Source organism: Taudactylus pleione, unplaced genomic scaffold (genome assembly GCF_031769625.1).
Source record: "Taudactylus pleione unplaced genomic scaffold, aTauple2 ptg000121l, whole genome shotgun sequence".
NCBI lineage: Eukaryota > Metazoa > Chordata > Amphibia > Anura > Myobatrachidae > Taudactylus > Taudactylus pleione.
The window spans coordinates 17,961,902-17,985,453 of record NW_028284523.1 but is presented as its reverse complement, the minus strand read 5'-3'; the positions used below and the strand labels follow the sequence as shown (position 1 = coordinate 17,985,453).

At 38.6% G+C, this 23,552-nt stretch overlaps 1 protein-coding gene across 1 annotated transcript in view; it reads left to right on the top strand.

Moving 5' to 3' along the window:
* The window catches only part of GRID1 (glutamate ionotropic receptor delta type subunit 1), a 326,741-nt gene extending 303,588 nt beyond the window's left edge, over positions 1–23,153 (top strand). The window contains exons 12-13 of the mRNA XM_088472239.1: positions 753–993; positions 21,601–23,153. Of these exons, the coding sequence (XP_088328365.1) occupies positions 753–993; positions 21,601–22,029 (670 nt within the window). The 3' untranslated portion in view covers positions 22,030–23,153. The remainder of the gene's footprint in view (positions 1–752; positions 994–21,600) is intronic.
* Positions 23,154–23,552: the final 399 nt, after the last annotated feature.

Genomic DNA, 23,552 nt, shown 5'->3' with positions numbered 1-23,552 from the left:
ATCCACTGTATATTTCGCTGATAAATATATAAATATAGTATAGAGGAGTTCACAACAATTAATATTTGGGGACCCCCACATAAGCTACTGATGCTTAGGTAGCAGGCTGATTGAACATGGCAGCAACTGTTGTGCTCACTTACTATCTTAAACACTTCTGGGTCATTTACTGGGAGTTTGTGTTGTATGTTTATAAGTTTGGGTATAGTGACTACAGTGTCTGTAGAGTGTAATGGGAAGCTGGGCATTTGGTTGCATAAGCACTGACTGTGGATATAATGTAAGAAGCTAACTTTGATTACAATGTACATCAGTTAGTATAATATACAATACAGTGTAAAGTGAGCACAATCAGTGAGTATTACCTAATTGATACAGTGCTATAGGTCGTATAAGCTATTTGCAATAATGTAGAGAATAATTTTTAAGTACAAATTTTGGCTGATACATTGACATGATTTTAGTGTAAGACTGTGTCTGATTAGTCTGTCTATAACAGAATTTCTTGTTACAGTTATGAACTGTAACTGAACTGTTTATGGGGCTTTAGTCAATTGAAGGGCATACCAGTATTGTAATAGGGTTGCTATCAGCTATGTTTTCAGAATATATTCTGCCTACAGTATTTGCAGTATAGTGGTTCACTGTGGAAAGGATGCCAAAATCAACTAATTTAAAAAGCATTAAGATAGTTGTACCAAATCATGCACATAACTTACCGCTTTGTACAATATATTCTCTTTGTTTTTCAGAATTCTTGAATTTCAAGACACTGGTTATTTAGATGTTCTTAAACAAAAGTGGTGGCCACGGATGGGACGATGTGATTTAAACAGTCATAATAATGCACAAACGGATGGAAAGGCACTAAAGCTGCACAGTTTTGCTGGAGTCTTCTGCATTCTAGCAATAGGATTGCTTCTTGCTTGCCTGGTAGCTGCACTGGAATTATGGTGGAACAGCAATCGCTGTCGGCAGGATTCACCAAAAGAGGTCCATAACTACTATTCTTATTATATAAAAGGTACCTTAGGGACATGTATCATTAGAAGCAATAACCCAATTAGTAGATTAGTTATGCAGTGACAACCTACAGCACCATTCTAAAAGGTCTTTCGGCCAGAGGTATAGTATAAGCATAGAGTATATGCACCAATAATGCATATCCCTGCACAGCAAATAGAACTGTGCTATGACAGTTATAAATGCAAAAGGTGTAGGTGTTTCATGCTTAGAAGTGTAAGCAGATTCACGATACACTTCCCCATTTAAAAAATGATTAAGCATTTCATGCTTTTCACACCAGTGCACTTAAAATAAGTCTGCCATATGCAGAATGATTAATAGATTGCAAATCAAGGGGATAATTGAAATCACTGGATTAACTTTGTGATCTTATTTTGAAAACTCCTGTCCGGTGATATGCAGATTTGGTGGCTCAATGTAATTCAAATATATAACAGAAATTTGTTATGGATCTCATCACAATACAGTAATTACAGAGGTTTTTTTTGTTTTGTTTAAACGTATGTGACAATTGGCGATCGTTTTGCATTGCTAAAAAGCAGAGCAAAGCAAAAAACTAACAAACAGAAAAAAATCTTATTCTGAGCACAGCAATGCTGAATGTTGTCATGCATAAAGCAAACATACATTTCCATCAATTAAACTTCTTAACAAGCTAACCTTTCAGAGTTTTTCTTTTGTGCAGCAGCTGTTTCTAAACAAAGCACTAACATACAAATGAAGATAGTATTTTCAAATATTGTGCATGTAAAAATATTGAATAGTTTTCTCTCTTATACAATTAAAGCAATCAATATTTTGATTGCTCTTTAAACTGAAACCCAGATTGGTTTGCATTTTAAGTGATTGATGTGCTGTTACCATGAGTTCTCCGAATTTGGAAGTGCATTCCATAAAAAGTCTAAAGGGGGAGACCAGAGCAATGTTTTTTGGATGACCTAGATGTTCTTCTTAAATGCCCCTCCATTTACTTGAATGGAATTCTTAAATGTTAATAAATACAGTACCTATGGGCATTTATTTTGTTTTTCAAATAGGGACACATGAGGATAACAAGGCTGCCAGGACATTTGACATGATTGGACCAATGTGCTTATTTTCTTTTTAAAAACAGATATAAATTGTATGTGTAGACATACTGTTGATCTAAAGCTTTACCATGCTGGTCCTCCATTCTCCTCCATCATTGCTAAACCTATTGGAATGTAAGCAATTCCTCTATATAGCAGAGGCATGTCAATAACTTTTGTATTAAGTACTGTAGGTTCTTAGATTTACAGTGAAGTGCATTTGAGGTCTTTTCAGATCACCTTACCATACCATCATATCTGATCCCAAATTGCCCTCTATGGCCCTCATTCAGAGCCGTACGCTCTAAGCAGAGCGCACGCTCTGAATGAGGGCCGGCCTCCATGAAAATGGAGCGTCCTCCTGGACGCTCATATAGCTGTGGGTCCGGAGTGATTTTGGCTCTATCAAGGTTAATTCCAGGAATCTTTGTTTGTTCAAATCCATTTTTAAAACCTTATTTTCTTTTTTATCGCCTTGAAAAATAGCCCCTGGAGTATTTATATAGTTTGTGCAGTCACGTGCGAAAGTATACTGTAAGCATGTAGGTACTTTCTGTGCTATTTTCATGATATTTGATAACAAAATAAATTATACAATTCTGAATTTATTTTATTAGAAACTACAGTAGTACATATTTGTTATAATGGTTATCTACATTTAACATGTAATTTAAAATAGTGAAAGTTTAAAAACACTTTTTTTAATGCTTTTAATTTGCATACCAGCATATACAGTTACAGCATACTGTTGGGACTTTTAAACAGCCACGTTTAAGCCAAATGTACCATTGTCTCTATACTCCAAGTGTCTATAATTAAGCATGATTAAGTTATATCTGACATACAAGTTGATTAGGTCTATACAGACCAAGAAGGGCACTGTGTATTCCATTTTATCTCTTCCCTATCCTATAATAAATACTTGTATGCAATTTGTGGCAGAAGCCCCAGATGTTCAAATTATACTGTATGTGTTGGTCATTTTTTTATACAATTATTGCTCTATTATTGGAAACTAAACAGCCACCAACTCTCTCATGTCTATTTTGGTGGATTTACAAATTATAGATGTTTGGAGAGCTAGAAAGCCAAAGGTTGGACATACTCATGCCATATAGCAACTCGGTACCATTCACAGGGGTCTATTTACTAAGCAGTGTTAGGAGACAGAGTGAAAAGTGATAGGAAAGTGATAAGGTTCCAGCCAATCAGCTCCCAACTATCAATTTTCAAACACAGCCTGTGAGATGACAGTTGGGAGCTGATTGACTGGCACCTTATCACTTCCTTATCACTTTTCACTCTGTCTCCTAACACTGCTTAGTAAATAGACCCCTTAGGCATACATCTAATGCTAGTCTTTGCTGCAATGAATTGTCTACACTAGCAGTATTGAATATCTGTCCAAGGTCATTTCGGAACACTATTCTGTGAAGATTGATTTGACCTCTGAATACCCCCTGCAACCAGAAACTGGCACATACCTGTAGAATATGTTTTGCTATCTATTCCAGAAATATTTTCTTTTAGGGCAGCATGGATGGTGTAATGATTAGTATTACTGACTCACAGCACTGAGGCCATGGGTTTGATTCCCATCATGAACTTAACTGTGTGGATTTTGTATTTTCTCCATGTGCTTGCATGGGTTTCCACCAGGTACTCCGTTTTCATCCCATAATCCAAAAATATACTGGTGGGTTAATTAGCTCCCGACAACAAAATTAACCCTAGTGTGTAAGTGTGTGCATGTGGTAGGGAACATTGGGCCTGATTCAGAGCCACTCGTAAGCGGCCGCTCGTTCGCTCTGAGTGATGTTCGCACAACTGCACATGCGTATGGGTCGTAATGCGCATGCGCAAACCAGTCATTGCGGTCGGAAATCGTGCGCTCGCAAAACAGCGAGGGGCTGCTAATTTGATTGACAGAATGTACCGTTTGTGGGTGGTAAAAGGGGGAGGGGAGATCCGAAAGCAGGCGTGCCCAACGGTAAAAAGGGCGTTTAATGGGAGTGCATAATTAGTAAAGGAGCATCATTGACCACGTCACTTGGTTGTCTTTTAGCCTGAACTGCTCGCAGTGATTGCGGTAGGAAAATCCTACCACAACCACTGTGAGCAGTTCTGATGCCTTTCGATGTTCCCGATTAATCTAATAAATACCGGAGATGACGTGTGTTGTGAATGGCAAAGGGGCATCTTTACAAAATAGCGAGCGCATTTTTCGCTCGCTCGCTCAGACATAGAGGTGTCAACAAACCGCAAAGAGTGAACACTCAATTTAAATAGCCGGCCCCATTTTTGGAACGACGTCCGCAAATAGCGTCCGGGTCTGAATCAGGCCCATAGATTGTTATACCCACTGTGGCAGGAACTGGCCAAGTAGGCTCTGTGCAAAATGTGTGCGTGATGTAAATAAATGGTAATAAATAAATTGTCATTTTGGCTGCATAATAGCAAAAGAGATGCAGCAAACTTTCACATATGCAGAACCTGTATTGGGGCATGAGGCTTGATGAGCTTTGTTTATAAGGATCTGCATCACTGGGTTGTGAGACCATAGCTGTTTACAGATTGGCTGTGACCCACATGGCTGTCAGTCAACAGCATGTGGGTCACAGCCAATCAGCATGTGCTAAATATAGAGCAGCCTCTGATTGGCTGGCGGCCGGGAGAATAACAGAAGCTTCGTGTCTTCTGTCATTCTTCACTGTATAGATGAATGTCATAATACATACATCTATACATGTCCGACCAGGTATGGGTAGTCTGTTTTTTTGCCAAGACCCCTGGACCCTAATGGCCAAGGGGACAGAGATAGACTCCAGGAGGTTGGTGAGTATTGTTTTTTTTTCACTGGTAAAGCCATGGGAATTCTACTTGGACAAGAGGACCAAACATCTGGCAGAAAGTAAGGATGTGTGAGTGTATTAGGTGTGTAATAAACTTTAAAAATTTACAGTGTTTGGGTGTACTGTGTTTTTTGGACTATTTTTTTTTACAGTGGAGGTATGGGTGCTGGCTGCCTGCTGGCACTTGTGATTCCACAAGTGCCAATGGGCAGGAATGCTGGCACCTGTAGTTCCACTGTAAAAAAAAACAATAGTTTAATTCTATTTTCACCACTATTACCTATGCACCCACCAGCCAGGGGTGCAGGAAAGAGACCTAGGCTTCATCATAAGCCTGGGGTGCTCTGATGAGGGGGGACCCCATTATTTGGGGGATCCCCACCTCCCCTGAGATCCCCAGCTTGTGCTGACTAGCTTAGGGTGTCAATGTTTTGGCGTGGGTGACCCAGTGAAAGGATACCTGGTTGTGGCATTACACCCTGGCTCGAATTGTGTCGGGTGCTGGTTTCAAAAATAGGGGGAACTCCACGCATTTTTCCCCATACTTTTAAAACCAAGACTGGCTCAGGGTGCCCTGTGCTGGTTCCATAAATATGGGGGAACCCTATTCTTTTTTTATCCCCTTATTTTTAGAACCAGTACTTTCTCAGGGGCTGGTTATGCTTTTTTTTTGGGGGGGAATCTATTTTTTTTACATTAACCATTTAGATCCTTTTAAAACACACAAGCAGCCTGCACATATCTACTGATGTGTGGGCTGCTTGTTCGGAAGAATTTGGCTGCAGTCAGACCCTGGGAACTCGCCAGAGAAAACAATATTTAATTCACCATCTGAGAACTGTATACACTCGATACTCGATCCTTTGTAAATGTGCGAGAGTTTGTTCACCAGCAAAATTGCGACAAACTCAATTCTTAATAAATTTACTCCTTAGATGGAAGTGTAGTCAATTGTCATATGGGATCAGGGTCAAAGTTAGCATGCTTCAGGAACTGGGGAAGATTTAAGAGTGGAAATATCTTTTACCTTCACTGTATCCCTCTTAAGAGCCATAATAAATGTCCATTGAAAAACAAACAGGTTGCATAAACACTGTCTTTCTCCATCACATAAGTCCAGAGAGTGGATGAAGACCACAGATGTTCGCCACTGCCCCCTCTAATCATGGCTAAAGTATATGTCACATTGTGACTAGGCCATAGACATTTGTTAGAAGGTCAAATGTGATGTTTACAGGAAGCAGATAGTCAGATGCTTGATGGCACTGATAAGAACAAGACAGATTCATTAGACGTGAGATGTTCTGCTATGACCAACAGCTATCTTTGCTGGGGCAGTAGGCTGAAGGCCTGGGCAGCCTGATATCCTGGATAACTCAGTCTAGTAAGAGCAGCTCCTCCTGCTGGTTGTTTTTCCCTATTGCCTAAGAGGAGACGTGATGGGCCTTGCTTCCATCGGAACTAAGAGAGGAAAGAATGCTGTGTCACAACAGGATGTTTCAGGGAATTTATCAAGGCAGGAGTGGCTCTAGCTCCAGCCCAGAGGCACAGACAAGATGTCAAGCCACTTAGTACTTCTAAAAGATGTAGAGCGGGGTTAATGCTTGCAAATGCACACTGTTTACTGCTAATATCCATGGCACTTCAAAGGGAGGGAGCCATCTGGACAGGATGATGTCACTGGCCAGGTCCCCATGCAGCACAACAATTCACTGCAGACCCGAATCCTGACCATAGAGGAATCCACAACAGTACTGTACCAAACCCCTTTATAGATCTGAGTGATGAATCACAGTGCTGGAGGCCAGGAAGGGTGCAGCGGCAAGACTCAGATGTCAGACAGGTCTTGCTGGTAAGCGATACTCCTGCTTCTCTATCCATATTGTTTCAATTTCTGGCTGTTAACTGTATCTCGCCTGTAAAATACTATTTCCATTAGCATAGAATATAAATTGAATTTTAAACAAGCACATAAAGTGCAAAGATATTGTATAGCACATGATACCACGCCCCCCCACCCACAACTATAAATTGACATATAGTAAACATTAAATGTTTTCTATCTAACAATGCTTAAAAAAATATGTCTATGCACTTGGAAATTCAAAGAGTGCATATGCTGAGGTATACAGCTAGATCATTATAAGAAAAAAATCTCTTCAATAATTAAAGCATAAAACAATCTTATAGTCCGTGTAATTGAATGTTTAAAGTAGAAACTCTACTTGCATTCACTGTATTACAACTGTTGGCTTTGGTTTAGCATTAATGATTGCACTGACCCTTCCTGTACTTCAATGGTACTGTTAGAATTGGCAAGAATGTAACCCAGTTGCACCATTAACTGAACAATAACATTCTACTGTAGCATCTGGATCCCAGCTTTCCATCCAGCTGGCTTGTGTATAAGCCTGTACAACTCGCAGCCATCATTAATGATTACTGACAATGTATTTTCCTCACTACAGTAAGGCAGAATATAACAAATGGGGTTTTACATTTACTAGGTTGAGCACAGTCAGCTAGCAACAACCTTGAAGAACTTGTCATGCAATAAATCTAAACAACTGACTTCTGTGGGTGACAATGCAAGATGCCATAAAACAGAAATTTTATATGAATTGAATGCTGATATTTTATGTATTTTTAACAACACAAATGTTTTATGTTGGTGTCACAGCCAGTGTCAGTTATGCAGTAATTTTCAGTGATGAGTCCAGCTTGAGCCAGGAATAAATGCAGTTAAAGTTGGCATTGCAGAATGCAGAGTTCTCTTTATTGTATCTTTCCACAATCCATTTTAAATATTAGTAAAACAGATTTATGGAAAAAAAATTAAATATGCTATAGACATGTGGTAGTCTTTCTTATGTGCTATTTAAGGTTTTGTTCTAGCAAGAAAGCTCAAGATCATCTTTAATTAGTAAACACAGCAAGTATTGCTCCCTGCAAACAATAAAAAGTGGATAGATCATAATATATAAGCTTGGAACAGAAATACCAAGAACAGCAATAAGAGGAATCATCTATGTGTTAATGTGTGTAAAGAGCAACTCCCTGCTTATTTTATTTATATATATATATATATATATATATATATATACACAGTATATCCATGTGTATATGTATATATATATATATATATATATATAAACCACCGTTAAACAGTGAGTCAGGTCAACATTTCAGGGAACCTTCAATCCCCTTTCATCAGGACAACTAGGGGATTGATACATTGACCTGATTTACTGTGTAGCAGTGGTTTAATGAAAGTGCTCGGAGTGTTGCTCCTGCATATGCCATCTCATCATTCACCTGCCTCGGGCACCTGGACCAGCTGCTGGTTTATTTTAAAAAGTGCCGGGTTTTTGTAGTTTATATATAATTATATATATATATATATATATATATATATATTAATATATATATCCAAAAGCATTTGGAAGCTGGCAGGGATGCTGTGTGTGGCAGACGTGCTCACTTGTGGTGTTGGGGGGATAAAAGATCAGATGTTTTTTTATTGTGTATTTATATCCTGATTAAAATATGAATAAATATTGAAATGTCAATTGAGCTTACCTGCTGTCTAAGCCTGGTTCAAGTTTTCTGAGTGCTGCACTGGATTTGTTTGTATGCATAATGCATAGAGACTGGTGTCTCATTGTGAAGGCATTGGAACAAGCTAAACATTGGATGCTGTGAGTGCAAAGTCAGAAAAGTTTTTGTATATATAACAAAAATATATAGATAAATAAACAGTTACATATTTGTTCTAAATATTTTCTTACAAGAAACGATTACAAAACTGGTTTGCATCTTTTCCACATCATGAATAGTTTCAAAGGAACATAAACCATTATGACATTAGCCAATAGATGGCTGGAAATCCATATAAGAATGTCACATGAACTTCTTAATACAAATAATAATCACAGATCAGAAGTGATATCTATGAGATAAGGATATGAAGAGAAAAAAAGCATAAATTATTAGTAATGTTTTCAGAGACAGTTTGGTATATTTAGCACTAAGCTTTAAATCAATTAACAAGATGTATTGGGTAAGCTGAATATTCAACTTATTATAAATATGAGGTAATATACACATGTCCATTCTTATAAGAAAGAATAACTATACATATATTAAATAATAGTGTGCAAAAATGATAGTTTCAACAGCTTCCGTAATATTTTCCATGAGTGCATTAATTCATAGGTTCCCAAACGTGGTCCCTAAGGCTCCCCAACAGTTCAGGTTTTAGAGATATCCATGGTTGAGCTCAGGTGGTTAAATCAAATCGACTGAGGTACTAATTAAGTCACCTGTGCTCAACCATGGATATCTCTAAATCCTGTTCTGTTGGGGAGCCTTGAGGACTGCATTTGGGAAAATCTGCATTAATGTATTTTGTAGAACCCCCCCCATTGCACAGAATTGAACTAATTGATTATGCCCAATATTTAAAAGGGCAGTGCTTTTACTAGCAATATATGGCTAGTAAAAGCACTGCCCTTTTAAATATCAGGCATAAACTGTCTTCAGGCTCCAGTCATAGCTTAATGACCCTTGCTAAAAATATGCTTGTATTTTTTGTAATGTCACCTATTTTCTTTCTAGTTTAATAGAGCTGATTGTAATTGGAGATAAAATACATCAGTAATGTTTAGTTAAAGTTATACCATAAACTGAGCAAAACATTGTATTTATATTCATGCACAGAAATGAGTACTGTGAAGTTTGTTTGTAGATAATTGGTTGAAAATCTCTACAATTATCTTAATGTACATAATTTATTTTTAGTTTTAAATTCTCACATTGTCAATGTAATAATAAAGCAATTAATGAATAATATACTAATTGCTTTACTTTCAGGTTAATAAGAATGTAATGATTTTGTATTCTGTAGGTACTTGAAATGTGTTTTATCTCTACATCATTTATATAAATGATGCTAAATAAAGCATAAATGCTCAGTATTATCTAATTGATTATAATTTTATACAAGTGTATGCCTCTATTACCATTGAAGTATCCTGCTTCATGTTGCTCATTAATACAATGCTACTGTTTTATGTAAACATTACAATAAATTCTGCACTCTAGCCAGCATAACATACATAACCTAGAGTTGAAGCATGCAGTTCTAATGATACATTGTTCAAGTTTCTTTTTTCCTCTAACTATTTTGCAGAAGGACTTTCCACACTTTGGGGTCTATGTACTAAGCCAGTGGTTTCCAAACTTTTTTGAATCACGGCACACTTGAGTATTACCATTGTTTTCACGGCATCCGTAAATTTAAGTTTGTTATTGAGAAATTCAGAAAAAAGTGTAATAAAGTGAAGTAAATTGTGCTTACCTGTCATCGTTAGGTTCAGTTTTGTGGTGGTGGACAGGTTTGCACTTCTGTTTGTCCACATATTTACATTACACTGACCATAAATAATTTGATTTGGTGCTGGACCACCAACCTGAGGCACCCCTGCAAGTGTCCCGAAGCACCCAAGGGTGCCACAGCGCACAGTTCTGCGAACCACTGTACTAAGCCTTGGAGAGAGGTAAAGTGAATTGAGATAAAGAACCTGATTCAGAGCCGGACGCTCTGACAAGAGCGCTCGCTCTGAATCAGGGCACTCCTACCTAAAATTGGAGCGGCCTCCCTGACCACCCACAGCTTATGCGAGTGAAAATGATGGCCGCCATGGTCAAGACCATCACGACCAACGGGCTTGCGACGAGACCCTGTGGTAGGGTCTCGCTGCCGCAAGCCCAGGAGTGCTTTCGGCTCTATCAGAGCCAAAAGCACTCCCACTGACATCACTAGTGATGATGGGGGTGTGCTGTCACTCACCATCGACAGCACGCCCCCTTTGGTGCGAGACCCAAAGCGACGGCTGGCCGCCGCTATGCGGGTCTCGCGCATGCGCACGATGGAGCTCCCTCCATCATGCGCATGCGCACTAGGGCACCATCGACCCGCTTGCGAGTGCTCGCGAGCGGGTCTGAATCAGGCCCAAAGTTCCTACCAATCAGCTCATACTGTAACTGTTATTTTTCAAACACCGCCTATAAAGTGACAGGAGCTGATTGGTTGGTACTTTATCTCTCTCCACTTTATCTCTCTCCAAGGTTTAGTATATAGACCACTATATACTGTATGAAAACTTGGATTTTACCAAATGTATAACCTTTGAATAGAGGGGATTATGAATCTGATGATCAATTTATTCTGCTGTATAGTTGTAGTATTACTGGGAACAAATAAGGCCATAATTCCTTGGCTATTATACATTTCATCATTGTTTCCTCAACTGCCACATCTTAATCCAGCTGGAGATAACTAGAGCAATAGTTTTCTATATATAATTAGTTCTTAATTTTGTAGTATTTCAGTGAACAAATGTGCTAATATTTTAAATTGTTGAATACTAGAGTTTTCGGATGAAGGTATATTTTAGGTTGAGCTTTGTCTGCATTCCCATGCAGATAAACAGTAGACCACAAATGTGTTTATATTTATCTTTTAATAGCAAGTTAATTACCATTTTGAGCGCACACCTTATTGTTATTGTTCTTTAGCTATTCTCCTACAGATTATTATCAACTTTTTAAAGCTTCTCTGTAATGGCTCACAACTCTTGGCAGTGATGTAGCAGGTCGATTTTGTATGAGAGGGGTTGTGCTGCCAGAACCAGGAAGTAAAGCACTGCCTAGAGCAGGGGTCTTCAACCTTTTACACAGTGTGGGTCACATTAAAAAATTCAACGAAGCCCGAGGGCCACTAAGCTATACGCCACACAATAGCACAATTTTGATTCAACCAATTCACATTACACCACATAGTCGTGTCTCTTATCCATGTATGACACACAGCAGTGCCCCTTTTACACAATGCCCATATTTGTACCCCTTATACAATGCCCACAACAGTAGTGCCTCTTACACATAATGCCCACAGCGGTAGTGCCCCTAATGCAATGCCCACTGTAGTAGTGCCCCTTATGCAGTGGCCCCAGTAGTGGTAGTACCCCTTATTCAGTGCCCCCTGTAGTGCTGCCCATTATGCAGTGTTCACAGTGGTAATGCCCCTTATGCACTTTTCCCCAGTAGTGCTAGTGCCCCTTATGTAGTGCCCCCAGGAGTGGTGCCTCTTATGCAGTGCCCCCATGCAATGCCCCAGTATTTGTGCCCCCAATAGTAATGCCCCCAAGGACTAGTGCCCCTAATAATAATGCCCCCTAGTATTAGTGCCCCTAATAGAAATGCCCCCTAGCAGCAGTCCCCCCAATAGTAATGCCCCTAGTACTAGTGCCCTTAATAGAAATGCCCCCTAGTAGTAGTGCTCCTAATAGAAATGACCTCTAGTAGTAGTGCCCCTAATATAATGCCCCCTAGCAGTATTGCCACCTACAAAAAAAAAATTCTACTTACCTTAAACCCCGCTGCTGCATCTGCTGCCTCCACTCTGCCTGGCTGCTCTTCTGTCCACTGGTAACAAAATCTCAGTGGGCGCCCAGCAAGTGGACCATGTTGGCTGGCCATGGGGAACAGCTCCTAGAGCATCCTTAGAACTCTCCCAGTGGCTGTACAGACTGCAGGGTGCCTGCCTGGAGCATCCAAAGGATGCACTGGGCACTTTTGTAACAGCACAACAGGCTGGAGGATGCTGTTCCAGGTACCCTGCCAGCAAAATTCAGGTGCCACTTCCAGGGCCCTGCACCCTGGGTGATGACATGTCTTGCAAACCCCTAATTATGGCCCTGGCTCTTGGCATGTCATGTGATGCAGATGAGCCATAAAAAGAGGGATGATGTCAGTGCACAGTGCAGACACCAAAAGCATTGACCAGAAAGACACCATAGTAAAGCAAATATGGTGTTGTGAATGCTGCTAATGTAGTGAAAATAATATGAAAAAGTAACTTCTGCCAGTTGCGGAACAGTTTCTAGTTACGCTGAGGGTCCGAAATTTCCATTATATTCTGCCCAGTAACCATTTTCATACAATATGGATCTAACTGCAGTGGTCTGGGATATTATTATTTTGTTTTTATTGTTTGCTTTCATTATTCTGTTCTTAACTATTGGCTTTTGAAATAAATTGTTATACCACGTATCCCATAATTAGTGCGATTTTCCCTCCGCTGTTTGGAGTTTATCATCGTTTACATATTCATGGAGAGGCAATGGTGGTACTGAACTCCATCAAACAAGTATATACTTTGTGAGCAGCACATCTTAGGGGGTTCTCCTTGCCTAACATTGCTATAATATTCCTGTATATCTGAGTCATCCTTATGACTCTTGTAAGGATATATCTGAAGTTTCTAATCCTTCGGGGAAGTTACTTTTTCATATTATTTTCACTACATTAGTGCCAGTCACCACACCATCTTTACTTTTGGACCAGGTACGGGATGGCAGCTTTTGTCAGAAGTGCCCCAAGGTGTAATTTTTGCTTTATACTTTGTTAGAAAGAGACTGTCCACCTACTAACCAGACAGACTCTTCAGACTTGTCAGCATAAAAAGCAATAAATAACTGTACTGGTGTGTCTCAGTCAAGACAATAATAGCTTTCATCAGTGAATATGCATATTTATTAATATTAGACTAAAATACTATACATAACCACATTTAAAAATCAGCATTGCCTATAATTAATGTTAGTAACATTGTAATATGTAACAACAGCCAAATTCTTCAGAGTGTCAACATGATGCTAAGTATAACTGTATTATTTCACTATATATATTATATTACTTTGGCTACAGTCACAAAGATTTAGGTGAAACAGTACCATTGGTAAAATAGAACAGATCCTCAGTATCTGGATCAAACTCTGTGATTGGTAACATCAATAGTTCTCACATGGAGTTGACCTACTTAGTCACTATAGTAACTGAGTGTTACCCCAATGTCTCAGTACAGTGATGTTCTTACAGAGAAAGTTCCAATACATATAATTACCCGCAGGGTGCCACTGCTATAGTTCAGATCTGCCTCTATCTCCCAAGACTGTATATCTAGATGATGTGTGCCTGGGAACGCAGCAGGTAATCAGCAACGTGGCTATTCTAGGTCTCCTAACCTCAGAAACCTGGTAACTGGTTAGTATACATACATCCAGGTACAGGGATCTGTCAGCTGTGCTCTCATTGCTATTAGCTGCGGCTAGTGTGTTTAAGTCCCATTTGCCGGGATTCCAGTCCAGAGACATGCCGGCTTTTGACAGTTAGTGTATCGAACAAGTGAGTGTTTAATATAAAATAATCTTTGTTCACTGTTGCATCATGTACAGTACCATCTGAATTTTATTGAAATGGTAGTTCAAGATGCTGTGGAACATCTGAGTTATCAATTAAAACAGAAAAAGTAGCCTGCCTCTGTGTTAAAAAATATGTAAAAAACATAAAATAAAAACTGTGATTGGTGGCTTCAAATTGAACAAAATCTCCCAACATGTTTGAAGACCCTGAAAAAATGTAGAAGTGCGGCTCATAATTTTTGTGCAAAGATGTCACCTTTACTGTGGTTTTTGTAAATACTGTTTGTGCATGCCACATTCTAATAGAAATGTGCGCTGTATAATTTTGGCTGGATTTGGATTTGGCTCTGATTTGTCGTCCATATTTGGATTTGCCAAACAGCTATGACTGGATTTGGATTTTTTTTTTACATTTACAAAAAGCTAAAATCACATAATTTGCACTTCTTTTGTTCCTAGAGTATTACTAACCTCAATAACAATAATTTCCACTCATTTACAGTCAATTTAGACCACCCTTCCGCTTCCAAAATAGTTTTCACCATTATTGGCCAAAGGCTGCAGTGAGCTGGCTGATTACGAAGTGACAGAGCAGCGGCACCGACACCGCAGTTTAAAGCACATCTATGAAATATTGGGGGAGATGTATGAACTGCCAAAGCAACATCATCACATATTATTTGCGTTGATACCGCCTCTTCCACATGTATGATTGGGGGTTTTGGGTGGTTAATGACAGGGGCGCTATGCACCCTTGTCATTATCGGCACTGCTACCTTGTAGATAGCAGCATCGATAATGATGGGCACATAGCCTGGGCTGGTAATTTCGCCTGACCGTTCCACCTGCTGCAGCTAGCGCTATCGACAGCTGCAGCCTGGCGATGCCCTATCCCCACAGCAGGGACATCTCTTTCCTTGCTGCGGGGGCTGCTGGCTCCAGGGCTGCATGTGGGATCTCCTGATACTTGACAGATCCCACGCATGCTCAGTGGAGCCAGTCGGGACTGAGACAGAGCGCATCAGCACTAGGTTGATGCACTGTGGTCTCTAGCGGGGCTCACCAAAGGGGGGAGTTATCACTCCCCCACTTCAGCTGATGAGATGTTAATACATTTCATTGTTAGTGCTTCCTGCTTTGCCTCGGTAAAGAGGCGAAGCAGGAAGCATTATAGCAGCACATTAAGTGCCGCTATAATACATATCCCCCATTGCCACACAGCAGTGGCAGAAATGAAAGGTAGTGCAAGATGGAATTCTCTTGGGTCCTCATACCCACTCAGTGTGGTATGGCCCAAGGAGTCACAGTGCTTTTATACATAGTGGGGTACAGGCAACAGAGTCACAGTACTTGTATACACAGTTGGGTATGGCCAACAGAGTTACAGTACTTGTATACCCAGTGGGCTATGGCCCAAGGAGTCACAGTGCTTGTATTCACAATGGGGTACGGCTCAAGGAGTCACAGTGCTTTTATACACAGTGGGGTATGGCCAGCAGAGTCACAGTGCTTGTATACACAATGGGGTACGGCTCAAGGAGTCACAGTGCTTTTATACACAGTGGGGTATGGCCAGCAGAGTCACAGTACTTGTATACACAGTGGGGTACGGCCAGCAGAGTCACAGTACTTGTACTGTATATACAGTGGGGTACTCTGGATACAGCACAGTTAATAACTGAATATATATATATATATATAGCAGAGTCAGCACAGAATACAGCAGCGTGCTCCCTATACACACTGGCTACAGCACAGTCCCTTGTGAGACTCTGGACACAGCAGCACAGTTGTTAAATGTTATATGCAGAGTCAGCACAGCAAATAGTAGTGTGCCTCCTTTACACAGCCCGCCTGACGTTTAACACAACCCCGAACACAGCAGAGTACGCGCAGCATACAGCAGTGTGCAGTGAAAAGGCACTGAGCCATGGTCATGGCGCCTTTATATAGAGTCCAAGTCCCGTGAGAATCCGACTCCGAGAAGTTTATGTTCAGCCTTGGCTGGGGATCCAATCCTGGCGGGACCACCCAAGCTTGCATTCTTGCCTATTTATCACTATTGGCTCACCAACTTATTTGATGTAAAACTTTCTATTTTCTTCCTAAAAAACTCATGTAAATATTTAATGTCATGAGATTAAGGGGTATATTTACTAAAGAGAGAGTTTTTTAGAAATGGAGATGTTGCCCATAGCAACCAATCAGATTCTACTTAACATTTATGTAGCACCTTCTAGAAGATAATAGCTAGAATTTGATTGGTTGCTATGGGTAACATCTCCACTTTTAAAAACTCACTTCAGTAAATATAACCATTGGAATGGTCTTTAAAGCCAGGGTCAAATTGTAGTGTTTTTATTGATTTGTACTGTACATGTTCACCTATATGTGCTTTCCTGTATAAAGTGCACTTGGATGCATACCCCCCAAACTGCAGATTTTGAAAGTGGGGGTTTTGTGTATAGGTGGAGTTTTGTCCTAGTGTTTGTGCTTTGCAGTATACTGGGGGGAGTGTTTGGGCAGGCCAGATACTGGACTTGTTACAGCTTTATCTCGCATGTATGAATGTTGATATGTACAAAATTATTACCATTAAAAGTGTTGGATCTCTGTCATCTCATTTACAGGAATAAAAAAGCACTGTGTCCACCTACTAAATTGTGCACAACCACTTAAATCAGTGGTTCCCAAACTCTGCCATAACAGTCCAGGTATTAAACATATCCATGCTTGAGCACAGGTGACTTAATTAGTACCTCAGTCAATTTGATTTAACAATCTGGACTCAAGCATGGATGTCCTTTAAAACCTGGACTGTAATGGCGGAGCTCCTGTACCTTTTTAAGTACATTTAATTATCTGCTCACTCAACACTAAATTCTGTTTTTGCATTTTGGTACAATACATTGATAAATCAGATTTGAATGAAGCTAACCAACTTTGGTTCTACATATTGTTAGATAGAAAAATGTTCATATTCATTTCATAGTGGAAGTAGTTTAAAATATATACAATTACATGTATTTTTATAAGTAACCAGAAGGGAAATGTTTTCTTAAAAGGACATATGGAATCAGTTTCAGTGCCAAACAAAGAGAATCCCTCTGAAGGGCATATTAATAGCTTAGGATGCAATTAGACTGACAACAAGGGCATAACTACCATAGGTGTAAGGGGGTCAGCTGCTATGGGGCTTAGAGCGGCCCATCTTCCTTGTCAAAGTTACATGTGTGTTATAAATTTTCACCATTGGATGGTACATAGGGGCCCTTACAAACTTTTGCTATGGGGCCTTCATATACCTAGTTATGCCCCTGACTGATGGCAAGCGCATGGATACACCCAATAAACTGTCACCAAGATTACTGAACAAATGGAAATTTAAAGATACTAGAAAAAATAATTTGTAACACTACTTGTTTGATTACATACAAAAGTTTTAGCCTGCTTGAATGGGCAGAGCATTCAAATGTGAACTGCTTGACACAGGTATCTGTACAGCGCATGCTAAAATTGTTTATTGATTTTATTAAATTCTTTTTACACTATCATTATTTTGTATGGATATCCAATAATTAATAAGAATATTTTAAGAACAGTAACTAGTTCTGTAAAAAAAATAATAATTTGAGACTAGTCTTAGTTTACCTTTTGGACTCTATTGGGGCAAAGTTAATTTATAATATGATTTAAAAAATATAAGTTATCATAGATAACTGTCAATTTCAACAAATAACATTTGAAATAGCATAAAAAAGGTATTTTGATGTATCCCAAATCTCACAACAAGAAGATTAAAGAATACACTATGAGAACTCTTCAATTTTTTTTTCTTCTAAAAAAAAGGTCATCTTTTTTTCTGAATTGTGTACTATGCTCTTCATTAAATTGTCAGGTAAAGTTGGAGATTGAAGAAATGAATGAATCTTGCATTGACACTCTTCACTTAACCTATTTGAAATTTGAAATTCACAATTATGTAATACTGTAACAAATTAATGTTATTCTCATAATGTTAGTGACCAAAACTGAGTTACATGTACAGTACACTTGTACTAAATAAGTGACCTTAGACCTAGTTAGAATCTACTCAGAGACAAGTCTTTTTCTTTACTGTTCTCTTCTTTAATAAGAATATTGAACTGAAATAGTCTCAAAATCACAATTGTGGGAACAGCTTGTTTAAATCATGTTATTCCACATGACTATCAACCTTTACAATTATGTTTTTTGATCTATAATCTGAAAAATAAATATATTCTTAGACTAGGAGTATGAGGAGTCATCCTGTAGCTAATATTGGGAGAGAGAATACACACATTGCAAGCAATTCATTATATAGAGACAGGGGCATTTCTAGAGAGGAGGGGGCCCGTGTGCAGTCTGCATCATGGGCCTCCTCCTCTCCATCTGGCAGCCGGCAGTGTACTGAGCGGTGCGCACCCAGCACCGCACTTATAGACTCTGAGCACTAGAGTGTGCCCAGAGTCTATAGCGCATGCACAGGTCAATGGGAAAATGGCCGTGGTGGTCATTTTCCAGATGTTTTTTAAAATGGACACCGGTGCCGACGTGGAATTTCAGGTAAGTATAATACGGGTACAGGGTGTGCGGTGCAGGCCCCCCTGGACCCAGGGGCCCATGTGCCCCGCACACGCTGCACCCATTTTAAATTTGACTCTGTATAGAGATCCACCAATACCAGCCATTTACTGCAAAGAGACCACTCTTATGTTTACCAATTATCTACCTCCATATTCAAATTTACCTGTGTCTTGCGTAGTTCTTGGGATTATTCTTGGCTATGTGTACCCTGTCTGTGAGCATCCGGCACATTAATTCCTCTGAGCCAATAGCGTGCTATTAGTGTTTTGAATTGTGACAAACTGGCCAACCATTTACATGTGTGTGCCCAACATTAGAGACTTATTTTGTGTAAGATTTGAATCTTTTACTGGTTTGTTCATAGTTCGAATGCCCATAGAGTAAACCATCAATATTATTTGCTAAACTGTCTTGACAATGCATAGATTTACATATTTCAAACATTTCATGATGGAGGTTGACAAGTGACTTCAATGTTTGTGCTGTAACAGTCAGCAGTTTCAATGCATACTCTAAATGGGTTACACGAATCAGTGCCTGGTTACATTTTGTGTTGCACTTGTATTTGAGCTGTTGAATGTATACATAAAGAATTATATATACCATAGATTATTTTTTTAATGCTTTTAGTTTTATCATTCTTATTTATTCATTTGATGGAATTACATCAAGCTCCTGATATTTATATGTGAGAGCCCTGAATTAAGAATCACGATAGTAGACATTTTATTTGACGAGTGACCAAATGCTTGATGTCTGCTTATTTAATTTCATTAGCTCTGCAGTTGCTGTGTTCCTGCTGATAATTTCAGCTCTAGCATCATGTAACAGGTTCCAAATTGTTTTGTCTGGTTTCTGTTAAGCCCCCATATTGATCAATTCAGATTTTTAACAATATATTTTCAATGACATGGCACTTAATCATTGTAAGATACTGTCACAGTGATAACGCAAGTGACTTCCTCCTGGTAGGGGGCCTAAAGTAGGTCCATTCATGGGCTGTCTGAATTTCTCAGACAAGACCTAAATCTCATTAGTAACTAATATTTATGTTACTATTTGGTCTTCTTGATACCTGATCTATTACTGAGCAATATTATTGCTGTCTCTAATGATCCAATAATTTTTAGATTTTCTTTATAAAATAAAATGTTGCAATTTAAAAAAAAAAAGTAAAATCAGTCTCCAGTTTATGTTCCTACAGACCTACAATAACATTCATGTTTGCTTTCACTATACTCTCAAGGAAACCTAGAAAGAAAAATGACATCACCATTATCTGGAATAGTTACTTATAACTTTATAGAGTTATTGGAAGTTTTATGAAAAAATTAGCATTTTGGGATTTCTAGTTTTTCATTGTTTCCCATAAAGTAAAAGAGTGTGCGTTCAATTATCTAGAATGCTTTCTAGAAATTGAGTTTTTCCAACATCTTGAATACTATTCCCAAAATATAATAAAACTCAGTAACTTTAGGAAGAAACACCTAGTGATCCTATCCGTGTGCTGTATCAGTGTGGCAAAATTAATAGCAGCATTGATGCACTTTTTTTTTTTATTTCTGGTTTTGGAAGCTTTCTTGATAATGTGTTTTGACATAGAAGATTGTATATATTCCAATTTGCTACCAAATAATTACTATGGACCTGCTTCAGAGGTGGACTTCATCTTTTTCTGTAACATGACTGTGTCTTCATCCTAATGCCAGAGTCGATGGGATTTATACAAAGATGCTTACTGGCTGCAGCACTAATCCACCACTTTGTGTATTAAAACTAACCATTGACCACACATCTGTTGTATCATCAAACATTGCACCACCCCTATGGAGAAGCAAAATGTCCACTCGAACGTGGTCACTGAAATCAGTGCAACTGCGACAAAAGCAGCAGTTGCTGACGATGGCAGGCCTGCAACCAGAGGCATATCTATCATGGGTGCATGGTGTGTGGTGCACATGGGTCCCTGGGTCTAGGGGGGGGGTCACACACTTACCTCTCCTTCGGCTTGACGCTGGCTGCAGCACTGCAGAAGTCACTGGGTAAATGGCCACCACAGCCATTTCCCTGGTGATTTGTGCATGCGCAGTAGAGATGTCCCGGGAATGCACCATGTGTGCAAAAGTCTACTGCACTGCAGAGAGGAGGGGGCCCGATAAGTGCCTGCATACGAGCCCTTACCTCTCCTAAAGTGCCTCTGCCTGCAACATGCCAGTGTCTGACCAACTACACCCATGTTACCACCCATGAATGCCCACTGAAATTGCATCTTTCTACATCCAAATTTGTTCTGTGGCTTTCAGCAGTGACCATTCACAGTACAACTCAGACCCATGTGCAGACTGACAAAAATTGTTTGTATGCTTGCAACAGACACCAACACCATGTCCACCTCTGAATCAGGCCATATATGTAAACAAAAAATAGATTTAGAATCTGAAGCGAATGAAATAAATCATTGCAACAAATTCAACCAATACTTGCCACCAATTTCATATCAACACACAGGTGTGCTAACATTGCTTCCTGTAAATTGTAGGGAATATCCACTCACTTTAGCATTAAATTCTTCTTATTTATTTTAAAGTACATCTTTATTGTGCAAAAAACATTGTTATTAAAAAAATATTTGACTTTTTAAAGAAATTTATTATAGGACAAAATACTTAATTACTAACCCTATATAATTTTAAGTATATTCATTCATTACTATTTTTAATAAATATATATATTTTTGTTATTGTACCTTATGCTTTTGGTTCTGACTTTTCTCTGTAGGATAAAGAAGTTAATTTGGAACAAGTACACAGACGTATGAACAGCTTAATTGATGAAGATATGGCCCACAAGCAAATCTCTACTGCATCAATCGAAATATCAGCACTGGAGATTGGAGGAATGTCATCTGGTCAAACCTTGGAGCAAGTTCGAGAATACCAGAACACTCAGCTTTCAGTCACCACATTTTTACCTGAACAATCTGGTCACGGTGGTGTTAGGACACTTACCTCTGTATCAGGCAGTAACTTACCCTTGCCCCTTAGCAGCTCAGCCACCATGCCCTCTATACAATGTAAACACAGATCGCCAAATGGAGGACTATTTCGTCAAAGTCCAGTGAAAACACCCATGCCAATGTCATTCCAGTCCATGCCAGGGGGACCCATTCCAGAAGCCATTGAGCCTTCTCATGGAACATCTATATAGTTTAAAAAAAACATGCAGAGATTTTTAATACAACTAAAAAAAATAAAAAAAACTCTTACATTTTTCTTGTATATATCTGTAAATAACAAAAGAATGAAGTGGGGTAAAAGTGTATTTTGAATATTCCCATTTTTTGAAGTCAGTAAAACAAACAAAAAATGTATGAATGGCTTTGTAAATTTTGTTCTATATGAATAAAACAGCAACTTACTTGTGACCCTTCTCAAGTGCCAAAGAAGACCTGTGACTGGGACAGAAGGCCATCGGTCCTTCAACACATTTTATTTTTCAGTTGGGTTCATTATTGCTTAGACTATCACATTTTACAAACAACAGTTTAGTCACTGCGTGGCATTTCATTTTAATATAGGCTGAAAAAGTTTACAGGCCAGCATTAGTGTATGTTCTTAAACAAAATGGAAAGTGTCCATTAAATTACACCTGAAATGTTTCCTTCTAACAAGCTTTTGGGATTGAATTCCCACAAAAATTTATAGGTTAAAGCACTGGTTTATTAAATTGTTTTTTATGTGTACTGTGCTCTGTGGCCTTTTGATTTAACCTTTACAATTGGCAGGATCTATGATATCTTTCGTGGGAAATGGAGAGGTTAGAGGTGAGAAGAAAAATCTGTTCACTGAAACCTGTAATCATCTTTTTGTGGCACGTACAATGAAAGGTTGGTTGGTACCAATGATTTATAAATGGGAAATAAAGTTTGTTGATAGAAAACATAGTCTGTGTTCTGAGCTTTAAAGTGTGTTACAAGCTACTGAGTAAAACTTTCTCAATAGATAAGTTATAGAATCAATTTTTATTATCCCTATTCTGGCTTTAACTATCATGTACTGTAATTAAAAACAAGATAACAAATATACTGGAAAAAATCTGAAAAATATTAACTTGTTTTTATTTGTAGATTTTTTTTTTGTTACAATTGATTTTGCACTCGAATGTGCCATTAATGCAGTTTTGGAAAATTATGTACATAAATTTAATTGACACTTATTAAAACAAATATAAAGCACTATTCTTGCATTTTGAATCAGAAAACAACACCAGAGATTTGTGAGTGACAGCTTTTACTATATTTTCATTAAATGATAATTATTATAATTATAGTTTTGCAATTTTTCTTACATCATAGACATGTTTATATTTTATGTGTTAAATTGGGTTAAGTCATTTCTGTGTATTAAGTTGCTGTCTGCTGTGAACCCATTGCTAGGAAACTGACACATTCAGAGGGCAAAGTCAAAAGTTATATATAGTTACAGTATAACCATGATTTAAGGGATATTATCACCTTTAGATCAATTATATTTTTGATATTTATATGTTCCCTTCAACATTTATTAAAACCACTTTCTGTTCATTTTACTCTGACATTGATATACATTCTGAATTGTTAATTTTCATTAAAATGACATTATACAACAAAAGTATATTCTATGGACACGATTTTCTTCTCCACTGCAGAAAGCACACTGCCTGGTGACCTAATACATTGCTAAAAGCACAAA